Source organism: Myxocyprinus asiaticus, chromosome 1 (assembly GCF_019703515.2).
Source record: "Myxocyprinus asiaticus isolate MX2 ecotype Aquarium Trade chromosome 1, UBuf_Myxa_2, whole genome shotgun sequence".
NCBI classification, from domain to species: Eukaryota; Metazoa; Chordata; class Actinopteri; order Cypriniformes; family Catostomidae; genus Myxocyprinus; species Myxocyprinus asiaticus.
In genome coordinates, this window is record NC_059344.1 from 62,410,546 (window position 1) to 62,430,229 (window position 19,684).

A 19,684-nucleotide genomic window follows, 5' to 3' on the forward strand; every position below is an offset into this window, starting at 1 on the left:
GTAATCTGGCTGTGTCTCGTTTGGAAGGCTGCGTGCTAGGAAGGATGCGTCCTTTGAAGGCTGCAGTATACCGAGCGTCCTCCTTTAAACAAATCTCGTTTAATGAGACGGCCTTCGTAGGACAAAAGGAAACGGAACGTAACATGGTTGCTATGACAGCACGCCATTCTTTAACAAGCGCGAGCGCTTTGAGTGCGAAGGGAACAAAGTCCCTTTAGAAGGGAATGCATGAGGTACGTTTTAGGAGAGTTATAATGATGTAAAGAGAAAAAAATATATATTTTACAGGTGTACTTTTAGTCTAATACTTTATTATAATGATATATTAATATAATTATACATATTATATACTCTGCACCCATCTACTGAGGTACTTCAACTTGGGAATTAACATTCCTTGCATTTGAACATCATATTTACGTGCAAATTGGCGTTATTTTTTTTTAGACATTTCCGTTGAAGCAAAGAATTGTGGGTTGTGAGTGCCCACGAAGGATACACCTCATGCATCCTCCGAATTCCCGTGAAAGAAGGTCGCATTCGAAGGCTGCTTTCGTAGTGTCCTACTCGCTTTTATGAAACGAGACAGCCTCGATGATGTATGCGGCCGACAAATGCGACCTCCGGAGGACGCAGCCTTCCAAATGAGACACAGCCTCTGATATCTAAATATACCACTCACGAAATGTCTTGCCATTTAGATAACGCTGTTCTTAATATCACTTATTTCATTTTTGCTGGAGGCCCTTCTTGTTCCTACAAATTATAACAAAAATCAGTTCTTTCACCCAAGAATTCTAACCATGTAATTGTGGTAGATGTGTGAACTAAATAAATTACTATTTTAGCAAAGTCAATGTATGTCAATGTATGGGGGGAAACACACAGCAGTCAGAACTGACACGGATGCTAATTGGATACATGCTGCAGCAAACTTGCTTTTAAAAGCCCAAAAATATTTTATTCCTGCTGAGTTGACTTGGCTGAAGATATAAAAAGGAGAGCTTGTTCTAAACCAGAATCTAATAGGATATTAAAATATCTTTAATACTACTGGCACTGCAACTTTGGAAAAAAGAAATAGCAAAAAAAGTATTTTTCCCATTTTTGGACACACACCGTTGACATATATTGTAACGAGGTGTGCTGAAGTCAACTGATTTTAGTCATAGACCTATATGTGTGTAAAATAAAGCAATGATGCTGACACCTTTCTAAGGGTTTTTTTTTTTTTTTTTTTTTTTTTATGTAGTTATGCTTCAAAATCATAGGTGACAATAGTTATTCTACAAAATAATGGATTAATCGATGGCATTTAATATTTTGGCTTTCATTTAATCATTTATGTGTATCTTTCTTTAAGAAATAAACAACATCTAAAATGTCAGCTTGGGATGTTCCTGAATTTTGGTTGATTTGGCATGCAATAACCCAACACATAATGTATATTGCCTAAGTTGGTGGACATGTCCATAAAAATCACCTTGGGACCAGTTGGTTATTGATTCAAGATTAAGAAAGAGAAGTTTAGTTTACATACACTTTGTTAGTATTTGGTAACATTGCCTTTAAATTGTTTAACTTGGGTCAAATGTTTTGGGTAGCCTTCCACAAGCTTCTCACAATAAGTTGCTGGAATTTTAGCCCATTCCTCCAGACAGAACTGGTGTAAATGAGTCAGGTTTGTAGGCCTCCTTGCTCGCACACGCTTTTTCAGTTCTGCCCACAAATTTTCTATCAGATTGAGGACAGGGCTTTGTGATGACCACTCCAGTATCTTGACTTTGTTGTCCTTAAGCCATTTTGCCACAACTTTGGAGGTATGCTTGGGGTCATTGTCCATTTGGAAGACCCATTTGCGACCGAGCTTTAACTTCCTAACTGTGGTCTTGAGATGTTATATAAAATGCCATCTATTTTGTGAAGTGTACCAGTCCCTCCTGCAGCAAAGCACCCCAGAACTTGATGCTGCCACCCCCATGCTTCACGGTTGGGATGGTGTTCTTCGGCTTGCAAGCCTCACCCTTTTTCCTCCAAACATAACTATGGTCTTTATGGCCAAACAGTTCAATTTTTGTTTCATCAGACCAGAGGACATTTCTCCAAAAAAGTAAAATCTTTGTCCCCATGTGCACTTGCAAACTGTAGTCTGGCTTTTTTATGGCAGTTCTGGAGCACTGGATTCTTCCTTGTTGAGCAGTGTTTCAGCTTATGTTGATATAGGACTCATTTTACTGTGGATATAGATGCTTGTCTACCTGTTTCCTCCAGCATCTTCACAAGGTTCTTTGCTGTTGTTCTGAGATTGATTTGCACTTTTCGCACCAAACTATGTTCACTTCTAGGAGACAGAATGTGTCTCCTTCCTGAGCAGTATGATGGCTGCGTGGTCCCATGTTGTTTATACTTGCATATTATTGTTTGTACAGATGAACGTTGTACCTTCAGGCATTTGGAAAATGCTCCCAAGGATGAATCAGACTTGTGGATGTCTTTTTTTGTTTTTGTTTTGTTTTTTAGATCTTGGCTGATTTCTTTCGACTTTCCCATGATGTCAAGCAAAGAGGCACTGAGTTTGAAGGTAGGCCTTAAAATACATCCACAGGTACACCTCCAATTCAGTACACCTCCTATCAGGAGCTAATTGGCTAATTGTCTAAATTTTCTGGAATTTTTCAAGCTGCTTAAAGACACAGTTAACTTGTGTATGTAAACTTCTGACCCACTGGAATTGTGATATAGTCAATTAAAAGTGAAACAGTCTGTCTGTAAACAATTGTTGCACAAAGTAGATGTCCTAAATGACTTGCCAAAACTATAGTTTGCTAAATCTGTGGAGTGGTTAAAAAATGGGTTTAAATGACTTCAACCTAAGTGTATGTAAACTTCTGACTTCAACTGTAGTTCTCACCAGAGCCGCTTGGACTAGATATCGTAACATCCTGGCACTGCCTGCTGTGTTCAACATTTCCCCCCATTTCACTCACAAGGCCAAGTTGCAGCAAGCAAACTCTGTCTAATATGCTCCATAAGAAGGGGAACAAAACTGGCATGACTATGATAGGAGAATCAACACAGCCTTGTTCTTTCTTTGGAAATCTCAGCCTTTCGCATTGCTCTTGGCAACACACACACAAAGGTCAATGAAGACAGAGGCAGATTGTTGTGGGAGTAAAATACATGACAAATAAAGCACCCAGTGGCAGATGCAGTCAAGAAATGTTCCAATGAACTAACTTCCAAATAACTTCCCTTAAACTTGAGAATCAAGGAACTACAGCGTTATAATGAATACGCCAATTTGTGCAATCACACAAAATTGGACTTCAGCCCATTTTATGCTAATGTTATTTCTCAAATGAGGTAAAATGGCTTTAAGAGTGAAATGAAATGGGAATACAAGAACTAAAAATTAGAGCGGTGGCCAAGCAGCTCTGAATCTCACTCCCTCTTCTTTACAGGGGTTCACACATCTTTTAACCAATGATTTTTTATGATTTTTCCAGTCCTTCATGGTTAGTGCATAAAGATTCTCTGAAAGACTACATGAAATGGTGAGTTTTCTTTCCTGTACTGACATAATTCCAATTGATACAGGAAGCTTGGGTGGGATTTATCAGACACTAATTAACCGAAATGGAGCACTTGTATTAAAATGAATGAGAGAAATTGGAACACCCAATATGGCGGGTGTAGAAAAAGAAGTTCCATTTTCCAGGCAAAAGAGCCAATCGCCTTTTAGATACAGACATCGCATGTCAGTCAACTCAAGAACACGCTTTATCTGGACTAGACTGAAAAATAGCGTTTTGGTTTTTTTTGCGTAATCTGAGCTAAAGAAGCAGAATTTACGATACCATTGTTGTCCAATTTTACTGCTGATCTGAAATATGTTACTTGTTCATAATATTGGCCAACCTTTTTGAAGATTTCTGTCTTTTGCCATTCAAGTAAATAGAAGCTGTACTTTTATGCCGCTTTTATTAATTGAAAATAGCTGCCCGGGAGCGTTTCCAAGACGGCTGGCAAGTGGACTGACTTGCCTTGAAAGGAACTTTGGATGTGTGTATATTGGCTAAAAGTTTATATTGTACTGTAAAATTGTTGGGGTACATTAGCATATAGATAGCCTCAAAGCAAACAAACATGGACTACAAGCCACAAAAGTTCAATTATAATATTTAGGGTCTTAAAAAACAACTTTTTTAAAGAGCAATTTCTAGTCTTTGAAATATATTTAAGCTAAGCATAAGAAGAACACATTTTATTTACAGAAGAAATTTCTATGACCTTTCCGTAACCTTAAAATATAATCTAATTTCCATGAATTTTTCAGGCTGAATTCTCTGATATATACATGTTTTCCATGACTGTAGGAACCCTGTCTCTACATCATTTTCTGTCATGTCTTAACTATGCCTTTAAATAAAAATGGCCAAAAATAAAAAACTGATAAATATTGTTAAAGAAACAAAGAGAACAGTTTAGTTCAATTAATACTGAACTCACTCGAGAAAGCGTGTGATGTACTCGCGGCTGCAGCGAGACCAGTTGGGTGGAGAGGTGCCGTACAGAAGCTGCGGTGACATCACAAAAGGTCTTTTCCCAATGGGCTCGCAGTCATTCCCGCTCCCATCATGCTGAATCCCAAAGCTTTGACAGAAGAGAAAATCTGACAGTGAGAGAGTAACAGGACACGGCAATACTGGCATTTGTCCATATTTCCTGTTGCCTCAAAACATGATAATTCAATCTGTGGCTAAATAAATCAAGCAGCGGTGGACGAGGAGATGAGGAAACTCTAGAAATCACAGTTAATGTCATATTATTTTAAAGCAAAACAGATGAGTCACGTTAGTTTACGAGCCACGAACATGATTTGCTACTTGTTATTGCTAGTCAGAGGCACATGGTGTTAGGAGGAGAGGCATTCTCATTCCAGAGAGCACTTTATTTGACAACAATTTGCCCCAGAGTGCAAGACATGTCCTCAATATTTTTGGTCTGTTCTCCCAGAAGAGAAAGGCTGTAAATGCTCCATGGGGTAAAAGTCTCCTTCGATTTTATATTCTCCCAAAACACTAAATAGCAACAAAATCTACCACAGCACTTTCCTAAACAACTGTTTGTCACAATACACTGCAAAATGTTCCTGTTCCATGAGATCTTTCCATGTGGTGTCTATAGGTTGATTTTGAGGCAATCTGATCTCATTTGTATTATTTTTTAAAACGCTGCAAATTTATGTAGCTAATGGAAATCCCTAAAATTAACACATTTCTTTTGAGACAAAATACTTATTTATCATTTTCAGTTTTGTTTAAGGTCATTAAATCAAACATTTTTCAATAACTGTCCAATAAGTGAAAGGATAGCATTTGGGGTAAAAAGCCCCCCTGTTGCAGGGGGTAAAGGCCCCTATAAAACACATTGTTTTACTTTAGTTGGGGGAATAGGTTTGTTATGAACAATGTTCAGAGTGGGCTCACATTGACTCATCCAATCATAATAGAGATTAGTTTGTTTATAGAATACTTGAGATGTAATAAAATGCCATATATGTTTGAAATTAACAGGAAATGGTTTTGGAAATGACTTTTTTCTGAAGTGGTTATTTTGAGTAAGCATCATCTTAATTTGTTACTCAAAAAAGCATCTTGTTGTCTCAAAATTATTTGCATTAGTTGACAAATTGTGCCCTATAACTATTGCCCCGGTATCTACATGATATCCCTTTAAACCCCCTAGGGGCCTTTTTACCCAAGTGGGGAGACTTTTACCCCAAGCGTGGAGTAAAAGGCTCCCTCACCACCTTTTAAAAAAAAAAAGAAAAAAAAAAAAAGGAATTTAAATCGAAACAACCTTCCGTTATTATTTCTTTTCACACAAATTATGTTGCTCCATCAATATTCAATAAAAATAAATATAGGGGGCCTGGGTAGCTCAGTGGTCAAATACGCTGGCTACCACCCCTGGAGTTCACTAGTTCCAATCCCAGGGTGTGCTGAGTGACTCCAGCCAGGTCTCCTAAGCAACCAAATTGGCCCGGTTGCTAGGGAGGGTAGAGTCACATGGGGTAACCTCCTCGTGGTCACTATAATGTGGTTCGTTCTCGGTGGGGCGCGTGGTGAGTTGAGCGCAGATGCCGCGGTGGATGGCGTGAAGCCTCCACATGCGCTATGTCTCCGTGGCAACGCGCTCAACAAGCCACGTGATAAGATGCACGGGTTGATGGTCTCAGACACGGAGGCAACTGGGATTCATCCTCCGCCACCCAGATTGAGGCGAGTCACTACGCAACCACGAGGACTTAAAAGCGCACTGGGAATTGTGCATTCCAAATTGGGTGAAAAAGGGGAAAAATCCAAAAAAATATATATATATATTTTTTTTTAACTTGATGCATTTTGTGACCAGCAAAAAGCTAAATTTCCTTAAGGGGTGCCTTTAGCCCCATTGTAACCTGCTGCATTTTATTCTAATAATCAATGACTATAAATCAATAATTTTATAATGTACCATACCATTGGTTTTGTTTACGTCATTTGCAATGTCTAATGAGATGAGTAGATTGTTACCTCATTAAATACATGTAAGTACCTTTGTCTTTTTGCCTGATTTTCAAAAACGTTTTTGCTTCATATCAAAGGTTGTAAACTTGTGATTTATTTAATCTGGCTTGTTTGGTTCAAGGCTTAGAACTTTTTACTGAAAAACTGAAAAATGAATGGGAATGATACTTCCGTAACCAAGATCACTGTTGTGCTCAATTGGAAAAGAAAGCTAAAAATACAAACCTTTTAATGTTCAGTACATGTACATAAAATTCACATTCCCATACAATGAATTCCATTTCATAAAGTTTTCATCACTATGTCCTTGTAGGTCATAGCAAGGCAGAGAAGTTGGGTTAAATATATTCAGTGTTGTTACTATTTGTTAACCGTATTGATAAGAATACGTCATGTCTGCAAACCAGATGGTGATCGTTGTGTACAGTGAAGAATAGGCTTGATAGAAATAAGGCATTTTATAATTGCATGTGGTTGCTTGGTTACAAAAGTAAAGCTCATATATGGAAGATTTCCGTGAGCTAGAACGTGTTCCATTTGGGTGAATTCACAGAGTACAAGACAGATAATGTGATATTAAAGCCATACAGTCTGCGTTATACCCCATTCCTTTCTTCAGGAATTCAGCCATTTCCATAACCAATAAACATACATAAAATATAAACAGCATCAAACAAATCAGACTACAGATAATAAACACCATACTGATCTTAAAGGAATAGTTCCCCCAAAAAATGAAAATTCTCTCATTATTTACCCACCCTCATGTCATCCCAGATGTGTATGACTTTTTTTCTTCTGCAGAACACAAATTAAGATTTTTGGAAGAATATTTCAGATCTGTATGATGGTGACCAACATTCTGAAGCTCCAAATACAAATAAAGGCAGCATAAAAGTACAACTCCAGTGTTTAAATCCATGTCTTCAGAAGTGATATGATAAGTGAGGGTGAGAAAAAGATAAATATTAAAGTTGTTGTTTTTTTACTATAAATCTCCCATTTCACTTTCACTTCCACATTTTTCTTCTTTTGTTTTTGGTGATTCACATTATTCGTGCATATCAACACCTAAAAAAGGACTTACATATTGATTGTTTCTCACCCACGCCTATCTTATCACTTCTAAAAATATAGATTTAACCACTGGAATCTGGATTACTTTTATGCTGGCTTAATGTAATTTTTGGAACGTCACAATTTTTGTACCCATTCACTTGCATTGTGAGGACCAACAGAGCTGAACTATTCTTCTAATAATCTTTGTTTATGTTTTACAGAAGAAAGAAAGTCACAGCTGGGATGACATGAGGATGAATAAATAATGAGAGAATTTTCATTTTTGGGTGAACTATCCCTTTAAGTCGCATTATTTGATTTTGACAGATTTTGTTTAGTATGATTACCAGTCCACAATGGAGAATGTGTCTTTGTCCCTTTACTCTCTGCTCAAAACTGTTATGCTGTGACATTTTAAAATATTAAAATAATGGTTTAAACTTTGACATAATATTTAAGGGAGTGACATCGTAATTTATTTTTACTACATACAACATAGTACATGGAGGTAAGATTCTCTTACAGTCATTTAGTATTTTTTGTTTACTTAAACTGGCCTCATCAAGTTTAATAGTTCAACTCTGTTATCGTGATTTTTTTAAGAACACTAATTGTTCTTTGTATAAAGCACTAGAATATTGACTGCAAATAACATACAGTGATCCAATTATATTTTCATTCTAAGGCCATTATTAGTCATTTTTGCACTGATTTTCAACCCTGTTATATTTAACCCCAAAATATTTTGAATGTTTGAATGCGAAATTGACTTATTAATTTTTTTCCCAATCATAATGTGTGATTTATTACAGGCATGCTTAAAATGTGTGATAATATTAAAGTTTACTCAGTTATCTATTCAAATTTTAAGTAAATTCCAAACTTACTGTGACAGGGTTAAAATAATATTGAAGCACTTAGGCTTGGGGTTAGTAACAATAAATAAATATTGGTACTTTACAAGGCTGTAATCACACATTCAGGACTCATATGATTCCCAGTACTCATTGAGAGTAATACTTTAAGATGGTTTAAATGGTTAAAAAAAACAACATAATAATAATAATAATAATAATAATAATAATGAGATTCTCACCATGATTTATTTATTTATAGTTTTTATTTAATAATAATAATAATAATAATAATCATCATCATCATCATCATCATCATCATCATCATCAATAATAATAATAATATTAATAATAATGGTAAAAAAACAAATAAATGATGAAAATCTCAGTATTATTATTATTAATAATAATAATGATGATGATAATAATAATAATAAGGTTTTTATTATAATTCATCAATTTAATTATTTATTTAATTGGGTTTTCACCATTATTATTATTATATTATTATTATCATCATTATTATCATCATCAATAATAATAATAATGGTCAAAAAACAAATAAATAATGGTGAAAATCTCATTATTACTATTAATAATAATAATAATAATAATAATAATAATAACAGTGGTGATGATAATAATAATAATATGGTTTTTATTATAAATCATCAATTTAATTATTTATTTAATTGGGTTTACACCATTATTATTATTATTATTATTATTATCATCATCATTATTATTATCATCATCAATAATAATAATGGTAATAAAAAAACATAAATAAATAATGGTGAAAATCTCATTATTACTATTAATAATAATAATGATAATAATAATAACAACAACAATGGTGATGATAATAATAATAATAATATGGTTTTTATTATAATTCATCAATTTAATTATTTATTTATTTGGGTTTTCACCATTAATATTATTATTATTAGTATTACTGATGATGATGATAATAATAATCATCATCATCATCATGGATTTTCCACCATTAATTCTTAAACTACTACTCCCAATCCTAAATATGTGATTTCATTCTAGTAAAGTACCAATAGTTACTTGTCATTACTCACCCTAAGCGCTACAAAATTATTGTTGCATTATTTTTTGCGAATGACCTATTTTAATGTAACATATTTATAGAAACACATTTTGAAGTAAACTCAAATATGTAGCTAGTTTGTCATTAATACCTCAGTTTATCTCAGTTTACACAGTACAATTATTTTTCCCAGATAAATTTAACAAAGAATCTCACTGAGTTTTGTCGAGCTGCTTTTTCTGAACCTCTGCTGGGCTTCTCTGTTTATCATGACATCAATGTTTATATCTCTCTGTGGTGTGACCACAAACATTTATAAAAGGCAAGTGTGATGGAGCAAATGGTACAAGATCAAACAAATCACAAGTCTCTAATGCGGCTTCTAACAAACAGGCCGTCGTTTAATGCTACGCTCCTGTGAAGAAGAAAATGTCCAACTTTGCACATACTGATTAGGCTTCACGGTGCATAAAAGCCATTTTCAGGCTGAACTCACTGACACAATGGACCACTGAGGTCTTCCAAACCATATCACATTATCTTGAAGGGAACTATAAACAATAAATCAACCAAATATAAATGAAATATAGCTGGAATGAAGCTGGCAAAAAGATCCAGTCACTGTACAGCTGTAATTGATACCAGAGAGAGTCTTTCTCTCTCCCTCTCCCTCTCTGCCATCTTCTCTCATGTTGAAAAAGAAAGGCTTGTTCAGCTTTCTACTGACGAATAATGAGATAGAAATAGTCAGTGTGTGTGATGTCTTTCACTGCCTATAGTAAAATATGTGCTAATGGACTGTTAATGCTGCAGAACTAATGCATGTTTCATCAAAGACACCTAGGATTTCAGAGTCACAAAAATGAGCAATTTACATATGCAAATAGTGGCATTCTAGTTTTAGCCGATATGGGAATCTGCATTGCTTCCAAAATCTGATAAAAAAAAAAAAGAAAATACAGCAATCAGGTTTCAATTGTTTCACAGGTATGTTATTTCGAAACCAGAGAGAAATACTAACACTTTGTTGTTTAAAATGGTGCTTTAGTAACTGGTTTGATGGTTAGATAAAACCTTGTAATTATACGGAATGACAGACCGATTTATCAGCCAGGCTGATTAACTGGCTGATATTTAGCTATTTTGTGATTATCGGCATTGTTCAACAACCTGTCCGCTTGGTTAACAAACAATACGTTTACAAGCACTTTAACCTTGCGCAACCCAGCGTCCACATGTGAGGACATTGTATTTTGGCTTCGCTATATGCAACGCATAATTTAAATGAATTAAAACCGAGTGAACACCGTTCACAAGACTCTACACTGTCATTTAAGGGTTAAACTTCTGTCTAAACTTATAGTTTTTATTTAATAATAATTATTATTATTATTGTCGCCATTATTATTATCATCATCAATAATAATAATAATGGTAAAAAGCATAAATAAATAATGGTGAAAATCGCATTATTATTACTATTATTATTATTATTATTCATAATAATAATAATAATAATAATAATCACATCATGTCACACAACAGCATGACGTCCATTTCCGTGAAGCACTCCTACGGGTGCAGCGCCAACAAAAGTGCCTCTGGTAAGAAACCTCAAAGTTTTTTTGTATTGAAACTTGTTTGCTTGTAAAGAGTAGCGTCACTAGTTTCGTTTTGATATGCCGCTTTAAAAAAAAAATCTATACATTTTTGATAAAGATGATGTCCACATACACTATATTGCCAAAAGTATTCGCTCATCTGCCTTTAGATGCATATGAACTTAAGTGACATCCCATTCTTAATCCATAGGGTTTAATATGACGTCGGCCCACCCTTTGCAGCTATAACAGCTTCAACTCTTCTGGGAAGGCTTTCCACAAGGTTTAGGAGTGTGTTTATGGGAATTTTTGACCATTCTTCCAGAAGCGCATTTGTAAGGTCAGACACTGATGTTGGACGAGAAGGCCTGGCTCGCAGTCTTCGCTCTAATTCATCCCAAAGGTGCTCTATCGTGTTGAGGTCAGGACTCTGTGCAGGCCAGTCAAGTTCTTCCACACCAAACTCGCTCATCCATGTCTTTATGGACCTTGCTTTGTGCACTGGTGTGCAGTCATGTTGGAACAGGAAGGGGCCATCCCCAAACTGTTCCCACAAAGTTGGGAGCATGGAATTGTCCAGAATCTCTTGGTATGCTGAAGCATTCAGAGTTCCTTTCACTGGAACTAAGGGGCCAAGCCCAGCTCCTGAAAAACAACCCCACACCATAATCCCCCCTCCACCAAATTTCACAGTTGGCACAATGCAGTCAGACAAGTACCGTTCTCCTGGCAACCGCCAAACCCAGACTCGTCCATCAGATTGCCAGATGGAGAAGCGTGATTCGTCACTCCAGAGAACGCGTCTCCACTGCTCTTGAGTCCAGTGGCGGCGTGCTTTACACCACTGCATCCGACGCTTTGCATTGCACTTGGTGATGTATGGCTTGGATGCAGCTGCTCGGCCATGGAAACCCATTCCATGAAGCTCTCTACGCACTGTTCTTGAGCTAATCTGAAGGTCACATGAACTTTGGAAGTCTGTAGCGATTGACTCTGCAGAAAGTTGGCGACCTCTGCGCACTATGCGCCTCAGCATCCGCTGATAATGCCTACCACTTCGTGGCTGAGTTGCTGTCATTCCCAATCGCTTCCACTTTGTTATAATACCACTGACAGTTGACTGTGGAATATTTAGTAGCGAGGAAATTTCACGACTGGACTTGTTGCACTGGTGGCATCCTATCACAGTACCACGCTGGAATTCACTGAGCTCCTGAGAGCGGCCCATTCTTTCACAAATGTTTGTAGAAGCAGTCTGCATGCCTAGGTGCTTCATTTTATACACCTGTGGCCATGGAAGTGATTGGAACACCTGAATTCAATTATTTGGATGGGTGAGCGAATACTTTTGGCAATATAGTGTATGTGCAAAATGGGACCTTATTCCCTCAAAAGTTGAAAAACATGTTATATCTGTGGTCATTTAGCTTCATTTTAATATAAATTTTGTTATATTTTATTTTGTTATCACTGTACAATACGGTTCTATACATAAACATTAGTAAATGTATTCCTATATATTTACTGTGCATTTTCACACTGAGAATCAATGTATTCATGCAAACGCTGAAAAATGTTGCTTTCAGAGGCTTTATATGGAGTTAGGATGAAAATAAGGTGCGTTTCGAACTGTTCTGAGACCAGTGCAGACAGACAGCACACTGGAGGTTCAGTCATTCACTAAATAGGGAGCAAGGGAGCAAGGGTGCATCCTATAGCTTTCTATGCAGCTAAGTGTATTCACTCCTAAAATACGTCCAAATGTTCAGTTTCAGGCTGCAGATAATGTTTGGAGCACTCAACATGTTTGGCAGACATGGGACAGTGATAATCAGTACATAGATTCAGAATTTTATAATGCAAAAATTAATTTTAACATGGTTGGCAGTGATCTGATAATGCTGGCCATTACTTTTAATAAGAATAATTTATTCAGCTTTATAGAAAATCAGCTCTAATGTTTATAACACCTCAAAAACATGAATAACCAACACTCCTGGACACATAATAAACCATCTCATGAACAAAACTGACTTTCTATAGCTTGGTTTTCCTTAAAAAAATGTTTGCTTGTTTATTAGGTGCTAATAGTTACGAATCAAAAAGGGAAATGGAAAATGCACGCAGCAGTCATGCAGGGGTCTCGGAAAACAATAATCTGTCTTTTTAAATGTGCAAAAAATAATTGTGCAAAATAAGTGCAATTTTATGTACTTGCTGTAGTTCTATTATATATTGTCATGTATATTTTAGCATCGACCCTGCTCTCTTGATATCGGTATTGGCATCATCCATTGAAAAAAATCCACATCCACACTAATCCATTTTTGTTTCAAGACTCTGTTTGCAGTTTCCAAAGTATGTGGTAATGGAGAGCATTTTTAAAGTGCTCCATTTTTGTTCGAGTAAAACGCAGTTTCGGTATGGATTAGAGGCTTAAACGTACCAAAATCAATGCATTTGTAAACTAAATATTTTAGTGTGGACGTGGCACTAGACATATGTCCATACATTCCCTGTATTTCCTTCTGTGTTATTTCATAGATTTAATGACTTCACTATAATTTACTATACAATACGGAAAATAGGAATAATAATGAATGAGTAGGTTTATCCAAACTACTCACTGTAGTGTAAAGCCCCAATTATACTTCGGCTAGACGTGAATGCTAGGAGTCTGTGTACAGGACGCGTGACGCAAATTTCATCATCAGCAGAGTACTTGAGCACTGAATGCGTGTGGCCCGTTTTTTTTCATACCGCGTGTATCTCTGAACACGCAGTATGCGCATGTACCTAGAATTATTTGCATTAATTAGTGGGTCCACAAGGTGGCAACACTCACAGTTGAGCGGTTGCTGTCACGAAGAAACGATAGATGTAATTACCGCTAAACAACAGGAGACAACAACAGTGGATGTGCATGTCAAGAAGTGTGTATGAGGTGGTCCAGTATCTCATAGCAGTCGTAGTCAACCGCCTGCGTATGCGTGCACCAAGGCGAGCACAGCCAAACGAAGTATACTTTGAAAGGCGAGACAAGTAAACTTTGAAATTCAGATGCATGCAAAAATGCAATATGTAGAAAAATGCAAAATGGCTGATACTATAATCATTGTTAGTTACCTTGAACAGACTTAAATTAGAGAAATATCCATTATCTGCGTTAAAAGACTTACTTGTGGCCGAGCTCATGTGCTACTGTAAGTGCCACGGGGAGGCCTGTATCTTCATTGATGCTGCAGCTGCGATGTGGTTGGCACATCCCAGCCATGTGAGACAGTCCTAATGTCTCACACGGCTTATTAATAGCTGCACAGATGTCTTTCCTGTGTTATAGAAAAGTGTTAAACCTCTGACATCATTACTGTCAATCTTGCTTAATTCAGCTCATCAAGATTAAGAAATTAGTCATTAGTATGATACAGTACATCTCTATTAACAGCAACTACACAGAAAAGACCTGAAGATGCAAAGCTGCTCAAATCTGAAACCTTCATTAGACACTTAATCGAAAAGGTGCAATTACACTAAGCAGAGGGCAACCAAGTGTGCTATGATTATATGTAAAGCAATGTAAAATTTACATTTATGCATTTGGCAGACGCTTTTATCCAAAGCAACTTACAGTGCACTTATTACAGGGACAGTCCCCCTGGAGCTAAGTGCCTTGCTCAAGGACACAATGGTGGTGGCTGTGGGGATTGAACCAACAACCTTCTGCTTACCAGTTCAGTGCTTTAGTCAACTATGCCAACACCACGCAAGTATGAATTACAATCAGGCTGTACATACCTAGTGAGCAGGACAGCCACATCATGATGGACTGGATGTTCATCACCCTTCATGTTAATGCCCTTCTGCCACTTACAGAAGCTGTTCAGGCTGTTGTCAGCATGATGGGTGATCTTCAGATCCTCCTGACAATTTAAACACAATAAAAAGGATTAAATATAAAGAGATAACATCTTTGAATTACATCCAAGATAAACTTTATTGCAAAGTCACCATTTCTAAATTAGCGTGGATGTCTAGCAATTGGAAACGCAACCAGAAACAAAACATGACAAGTATTTAATGGGTAGCACGTTTTAAAAATAACTTGTTCAAAGAGCCTTGTTTAAAGATAATGTCAAATAGAAGATATATGCACACCTGTGACTGCACATCAATTGAATTCTATATTATATTAGTTTGCTACAAAACACTGTGAACAGCCAACAGTTAGACTAAATGATATTACTTGGTGGAAGAGTAATTTTGAATGATTACTATTTTTAAAGTGTGATGAAACACTAAAAACAACTATTTTATGTGTTGCACATTATTAAAGGCGATGTTAGCATCAATTATCCTTATACAGTATATAAAAGGGAAATTGCTAGTTTAGGGATTTTGATGGTTATTTTCATCTTTTCGGTTTGAAATTAATTTAATATAAATAAATTCATGTCACAGGATGTCAATCAATGACCGACACCTTTGAAATATTTGCATTCAGCAAACATGAAAGTTTCTAGATTTATGGAGCATTGGATTAGGGCTCATTTGAGATGCAATTATTCATTTAATAGTGCTGCATTTTATCATATTGCTGTTGCAATTGCTTATTGCTTTATAAAAGCCACTCGAGGCTGTGCATTTCAGTGATTTTACCACGGTTAAGGGTGTTTAAGACATCAATCCTAGCAATATCCCTTAACCATGGTGAAATCACTATAACACATGGCCTCTCCTTATTGTTTTATTTCATTCTTCGGCCAAAGGCACTATTAACACATTTATCTTTATGTTACGCCCCATATTCTGCAGTTACATTTTGCCCCAGGTCTCTTTGCAGCAAATGTTAATTCAGAATGCCTGGTCTGTTTTTTAAGAGCTTGAGTTCTTGAGGCTGCTCTCCCGTCTTGCTTACCTCATCTTTTTCCAGGAGAATGAGACGCACAACTACAATGTTGATGGCATTTCCAATACTGGCATCCCGAAACAATCCTGCCACCTAGAAAACAGCATTCCGAGATATAAGATATTACATATATATAGAGAGAGTATACTATATATACTGGTTTAGCATTGAGTAGTGTATATGAATATGTATATATATATGAATATATATCACCCTAACCTTACCAATCCATTTTAGGACATAGGTGCCAATTTGTTTGTTTTTTTCCAGTGGGTGCTCAAAATAATAGAATAAATAATATAAACCGACTTAAATGTGCTAACAAAAGGAATCTGTTTATCACACATTCAAAAGTTATTTCTGGTTAAGCATTTAAGGAATGTTTTCTACTTTATGTGCCAAGTGATCACGGGTTTAAAACTTTCTCTTATCATCACTTAAAATGTATTTTCAATAAACCGTTCAAATTGCATCCTATGTCGCTTGCCTGTTCCAACACTGAATAGAGGGAAGGACGATAATGAAGCAAAGTTGAATGTTTTTATGACCAATTAGGGGAAGATTCACGCTGAAATGATTGGAATAATCAGATAACATACTGCAGACACTGCTTTCAGTAAAAATGAAGAAAAGAGAGTGTTAAGATGCTTCATCACTTTTGATTCTATAAATTACAAAGAAGATGCACAACAGTAAACACAACAGCAGTTGAGTCTAGTGCACAATGTCTTTGCCTCTCTTTGTACTAGTAGTCGAAAGGCCCATGAAGATACTTCAAATGAACAAGTGTTGACGACTTTCTGGAAGGCAACTTTACATTTCTGGTTCCTGGCTTCTTCAGAAGCAATATAAAAATACCGAGACGAACAATCCAGTCAGTAGAACAACAACCACTTTAAGTGTAAGTTGGAGTAAGAATGAGTTCAAACTCAACTTGTGCAGTTGTTGGCTGACCTCGGGCCAGCGCTTCATGTTGTCTACACACTCATTATACTTTAGAGTTGAGGCACTGTCAAAAGACAGTCGTTGCGCACTATGGAGCACGGCATCGGCACTGTGAAGCAAAGTATTTCTAGCAAGTGAGTCCACTGTCGGCCATCTTTGGAACGCTCTCGGGAGGCTATTTCCAGTCATGCCAGTGCAGCTCCTATCTACCTGAATGGGGGAACATCTAAATCTCAAAAACGGTTGGTCAAGATTACGATCAAAAAACATATTTCAAATCAGCAGTAAAATCTGACAACACTGGTATCATAAATTGTGCTTCTTTACCTCAGATTACGCTAAAAAATTCAATTTTCCTGGCTTGTATAGCTAATGCGCATGCGCGTTCTCAAGTTGATTGACAGGCGATGTCTGTATCTAAAAGGTGATTTTTCCTGTAAGGTGGGACTTCCTTTCTACATCCGTTGACCGTTGGCGCTTAAAGCTCCTTTGTTGGGCTTTCCAATTTGTCCCATTCATTTTAATAGAAGTAGCTCCTCTTTGCTAAAAAGTCTCTGCTATAAAGCCACATTTTATTTGGCAATTTTTTACAAATTTTATACGCTAAACATCACATTATCCACTAAAAACGCTGATCCGAGTAAAAACACTGGAGACCGGAAAACGAAAAACAGGCTTCTGTTATGAATCGTGGAACATTTACACATAAAAAAAAAGGGTGGATAACAGAACCAGAGACTATTTATATATGAGAGATGGGCTGCTTCCATTAAAATAAATAGGAGAAAGTGGAACGGTCAACAGAAGGAAGTCCTGCCTTACAGGTAAAAGAGCCAATCACCTTTTAGATACAGACATCGCCTGTCAATCAACTCGAGAATGTGCATGCGCATTAGCTATACAAGCTGGGAAAATTGAATTTTTTTAGCATAATCTGAGGTAAAGAAGCACAATTTATGATACCAGTGTTGTTAGATTTTACTGCTGAATTGAAATATGTTGTTTAAACGTAAGCTTGGCAAGCAGTTTTTGAGATTTTGGTGTTCCTCCATTCAGTTAGATAGGAGCTGCACTGTCATGACTGGAAATAATTAATAATAATAATTATTTTTAAAATAATTTTCTTTATTTATCACACATTATACATTTGCACATATACAGTGAAATTCTTTTTTTCACATATCCCAGCTAGGCTGGGGTCAGAGTGCAGGGTCAGCCATGATACAGTGCCCCTGGATCAGATAGGGTCAAGGGCCTTGCTCAAGGGCCCAACAGTTGCATCTTGGTGGTGCTGGGGCTTGAATCCCTGACCTTCTGATCAGTAACCCAGAGCCTTAACCGCTGAGCTACCACTGCCCCCAGTAGCCTCTGGGAGCGCTCCAATGATGGCCGACAGTGGACTGACTTGCTAGAAAGACTTTGAATAGAACACAGTTGTCTCGAGATGCCTTTTTAAAAGTTGACATGCTTGTTTACCTGACATGGTGTCTAAAAAACACAGCACTCCTGTGCAATATGCTGAAAACACAGTAAGATGCGCCTCAACGGTCAAAGACGTCTGTCTAGCGCATGTTTACATTGAAAAACAATAGTAAAAACAGCCCAAATGGACAAAAATAAAAAATAACAAAAATGCGCTCGGTGTGACCATCCCTTAAGACAGCTAACAAGGATATGGAACAGAGCTAGGAGAAGTTAAACAAGTTTTGTACCTAACTCGTTTACCCAAAAGTTTCTGTTCCTTGCCACAAACCACCACTGCTTTTGACATTGTTCGACAGCTCTAGTTCCCACTTGGAAAAAGCTAGCCTTTGAATATTAGCCTCCTCAGCATGCTCAACAATATAAAACAGCAGCAATGTACTGTAACAATGTCAGCTGACTTGGATCCAGCTCAAGGGAAACTAAGAGAATGGGATCTGCCTACAGGCATATTGTAGCCATTTGAGAAGAGAACCAGTGAGGTGGAAGTTTAAGAGAGGAAATTCAGAAAATTTGAAACAAAACACCATAGTTAAGAATACAAAAAGAAAGGTGTTGATTTGGAAACTTGGAATTCTTTCTTGACAAAGTCTGTGGAGGGGGAACATGCCTGGCATTATTATTTCCTTTAAAAACAAGTCTAATCATAGAGTCTACTGCACTTATCAGCAATTACATAACTGACAAAACTTCAGCCTGTTGAACGGTTGAAACTAGGTGTGTAAATATTTGCTGTGACAACTATTTGATTATGATTCTTTACCTAACGATAACAATTAGGAATGTCATAAAATATCTATTCATCAATTATTGATCTGCACGTTATTTTTCTATACGTTTTTGAAGCATCGATATTTTAACATTAGCCAAAATTAAAATTGGAAGCCTAATTTGTATGGTTTCCAACTCACTGTCAGTTGACCTTCTGTATAATGTAGTCTAGCGAGATGTAGTTTGGGAGACCACAAGGGGGTGATATAACATACAGTACTTAATACTGCTGGACCTGTCGATGCGGTGCAGGTGGCAGTCCAAAGCTGTGAATCTAGTCACCATACACACAAAAGTTACAAAGGATTTTGTACTTCAAGAATGAACAGAGACGTGGATGAGTTCGCATGTTAGTGTATGAAACTGGTGTAACTGCGCAAACTGAAGGATTAGAAATGGCGACGTTTATTATGCAATTTCTCTGTATGTAGCTG

General features: G+C 36.8%; 1 protein-coding gene across 1 annotated transcript in view; it reads right to left on the reverse strand.

Annotated features, from left to right (window-relative positions):
- LOC127440209 (A disintegrin and metalloproteinase with thrombospondin motifs 7-like) overlaps positions 1 to 19,684 on the reverse strand; it is a gene marked incomplete at its 5' end in the record, with an annotated part of 96,811 nt that overhangs the window by 68,360 nt on the left and 8,767 nt on the right. The window contains 4 exons of the mRNA XM_051696678.1: positions 4,510 to 4,653; positions 14,326 to 14,475; positions 14,942 to 15,066; positions 16,062 to 16,145. Of these exons, the coding sequence (XP_051552638.1) occupies positions 4,510 to 4,653; positions 14,326 to 14,475; positions 14,942 to 15,066; positions 16,062 to 16,145 (503 nt within the window). The remainder of the gene's footprint in view (positions 1 to 4,509; positions 4,654 to 14,325; positions 14,476 to 14,941; positions 15,067 to 16,061; positions 16,146 to 19,684) is intronic.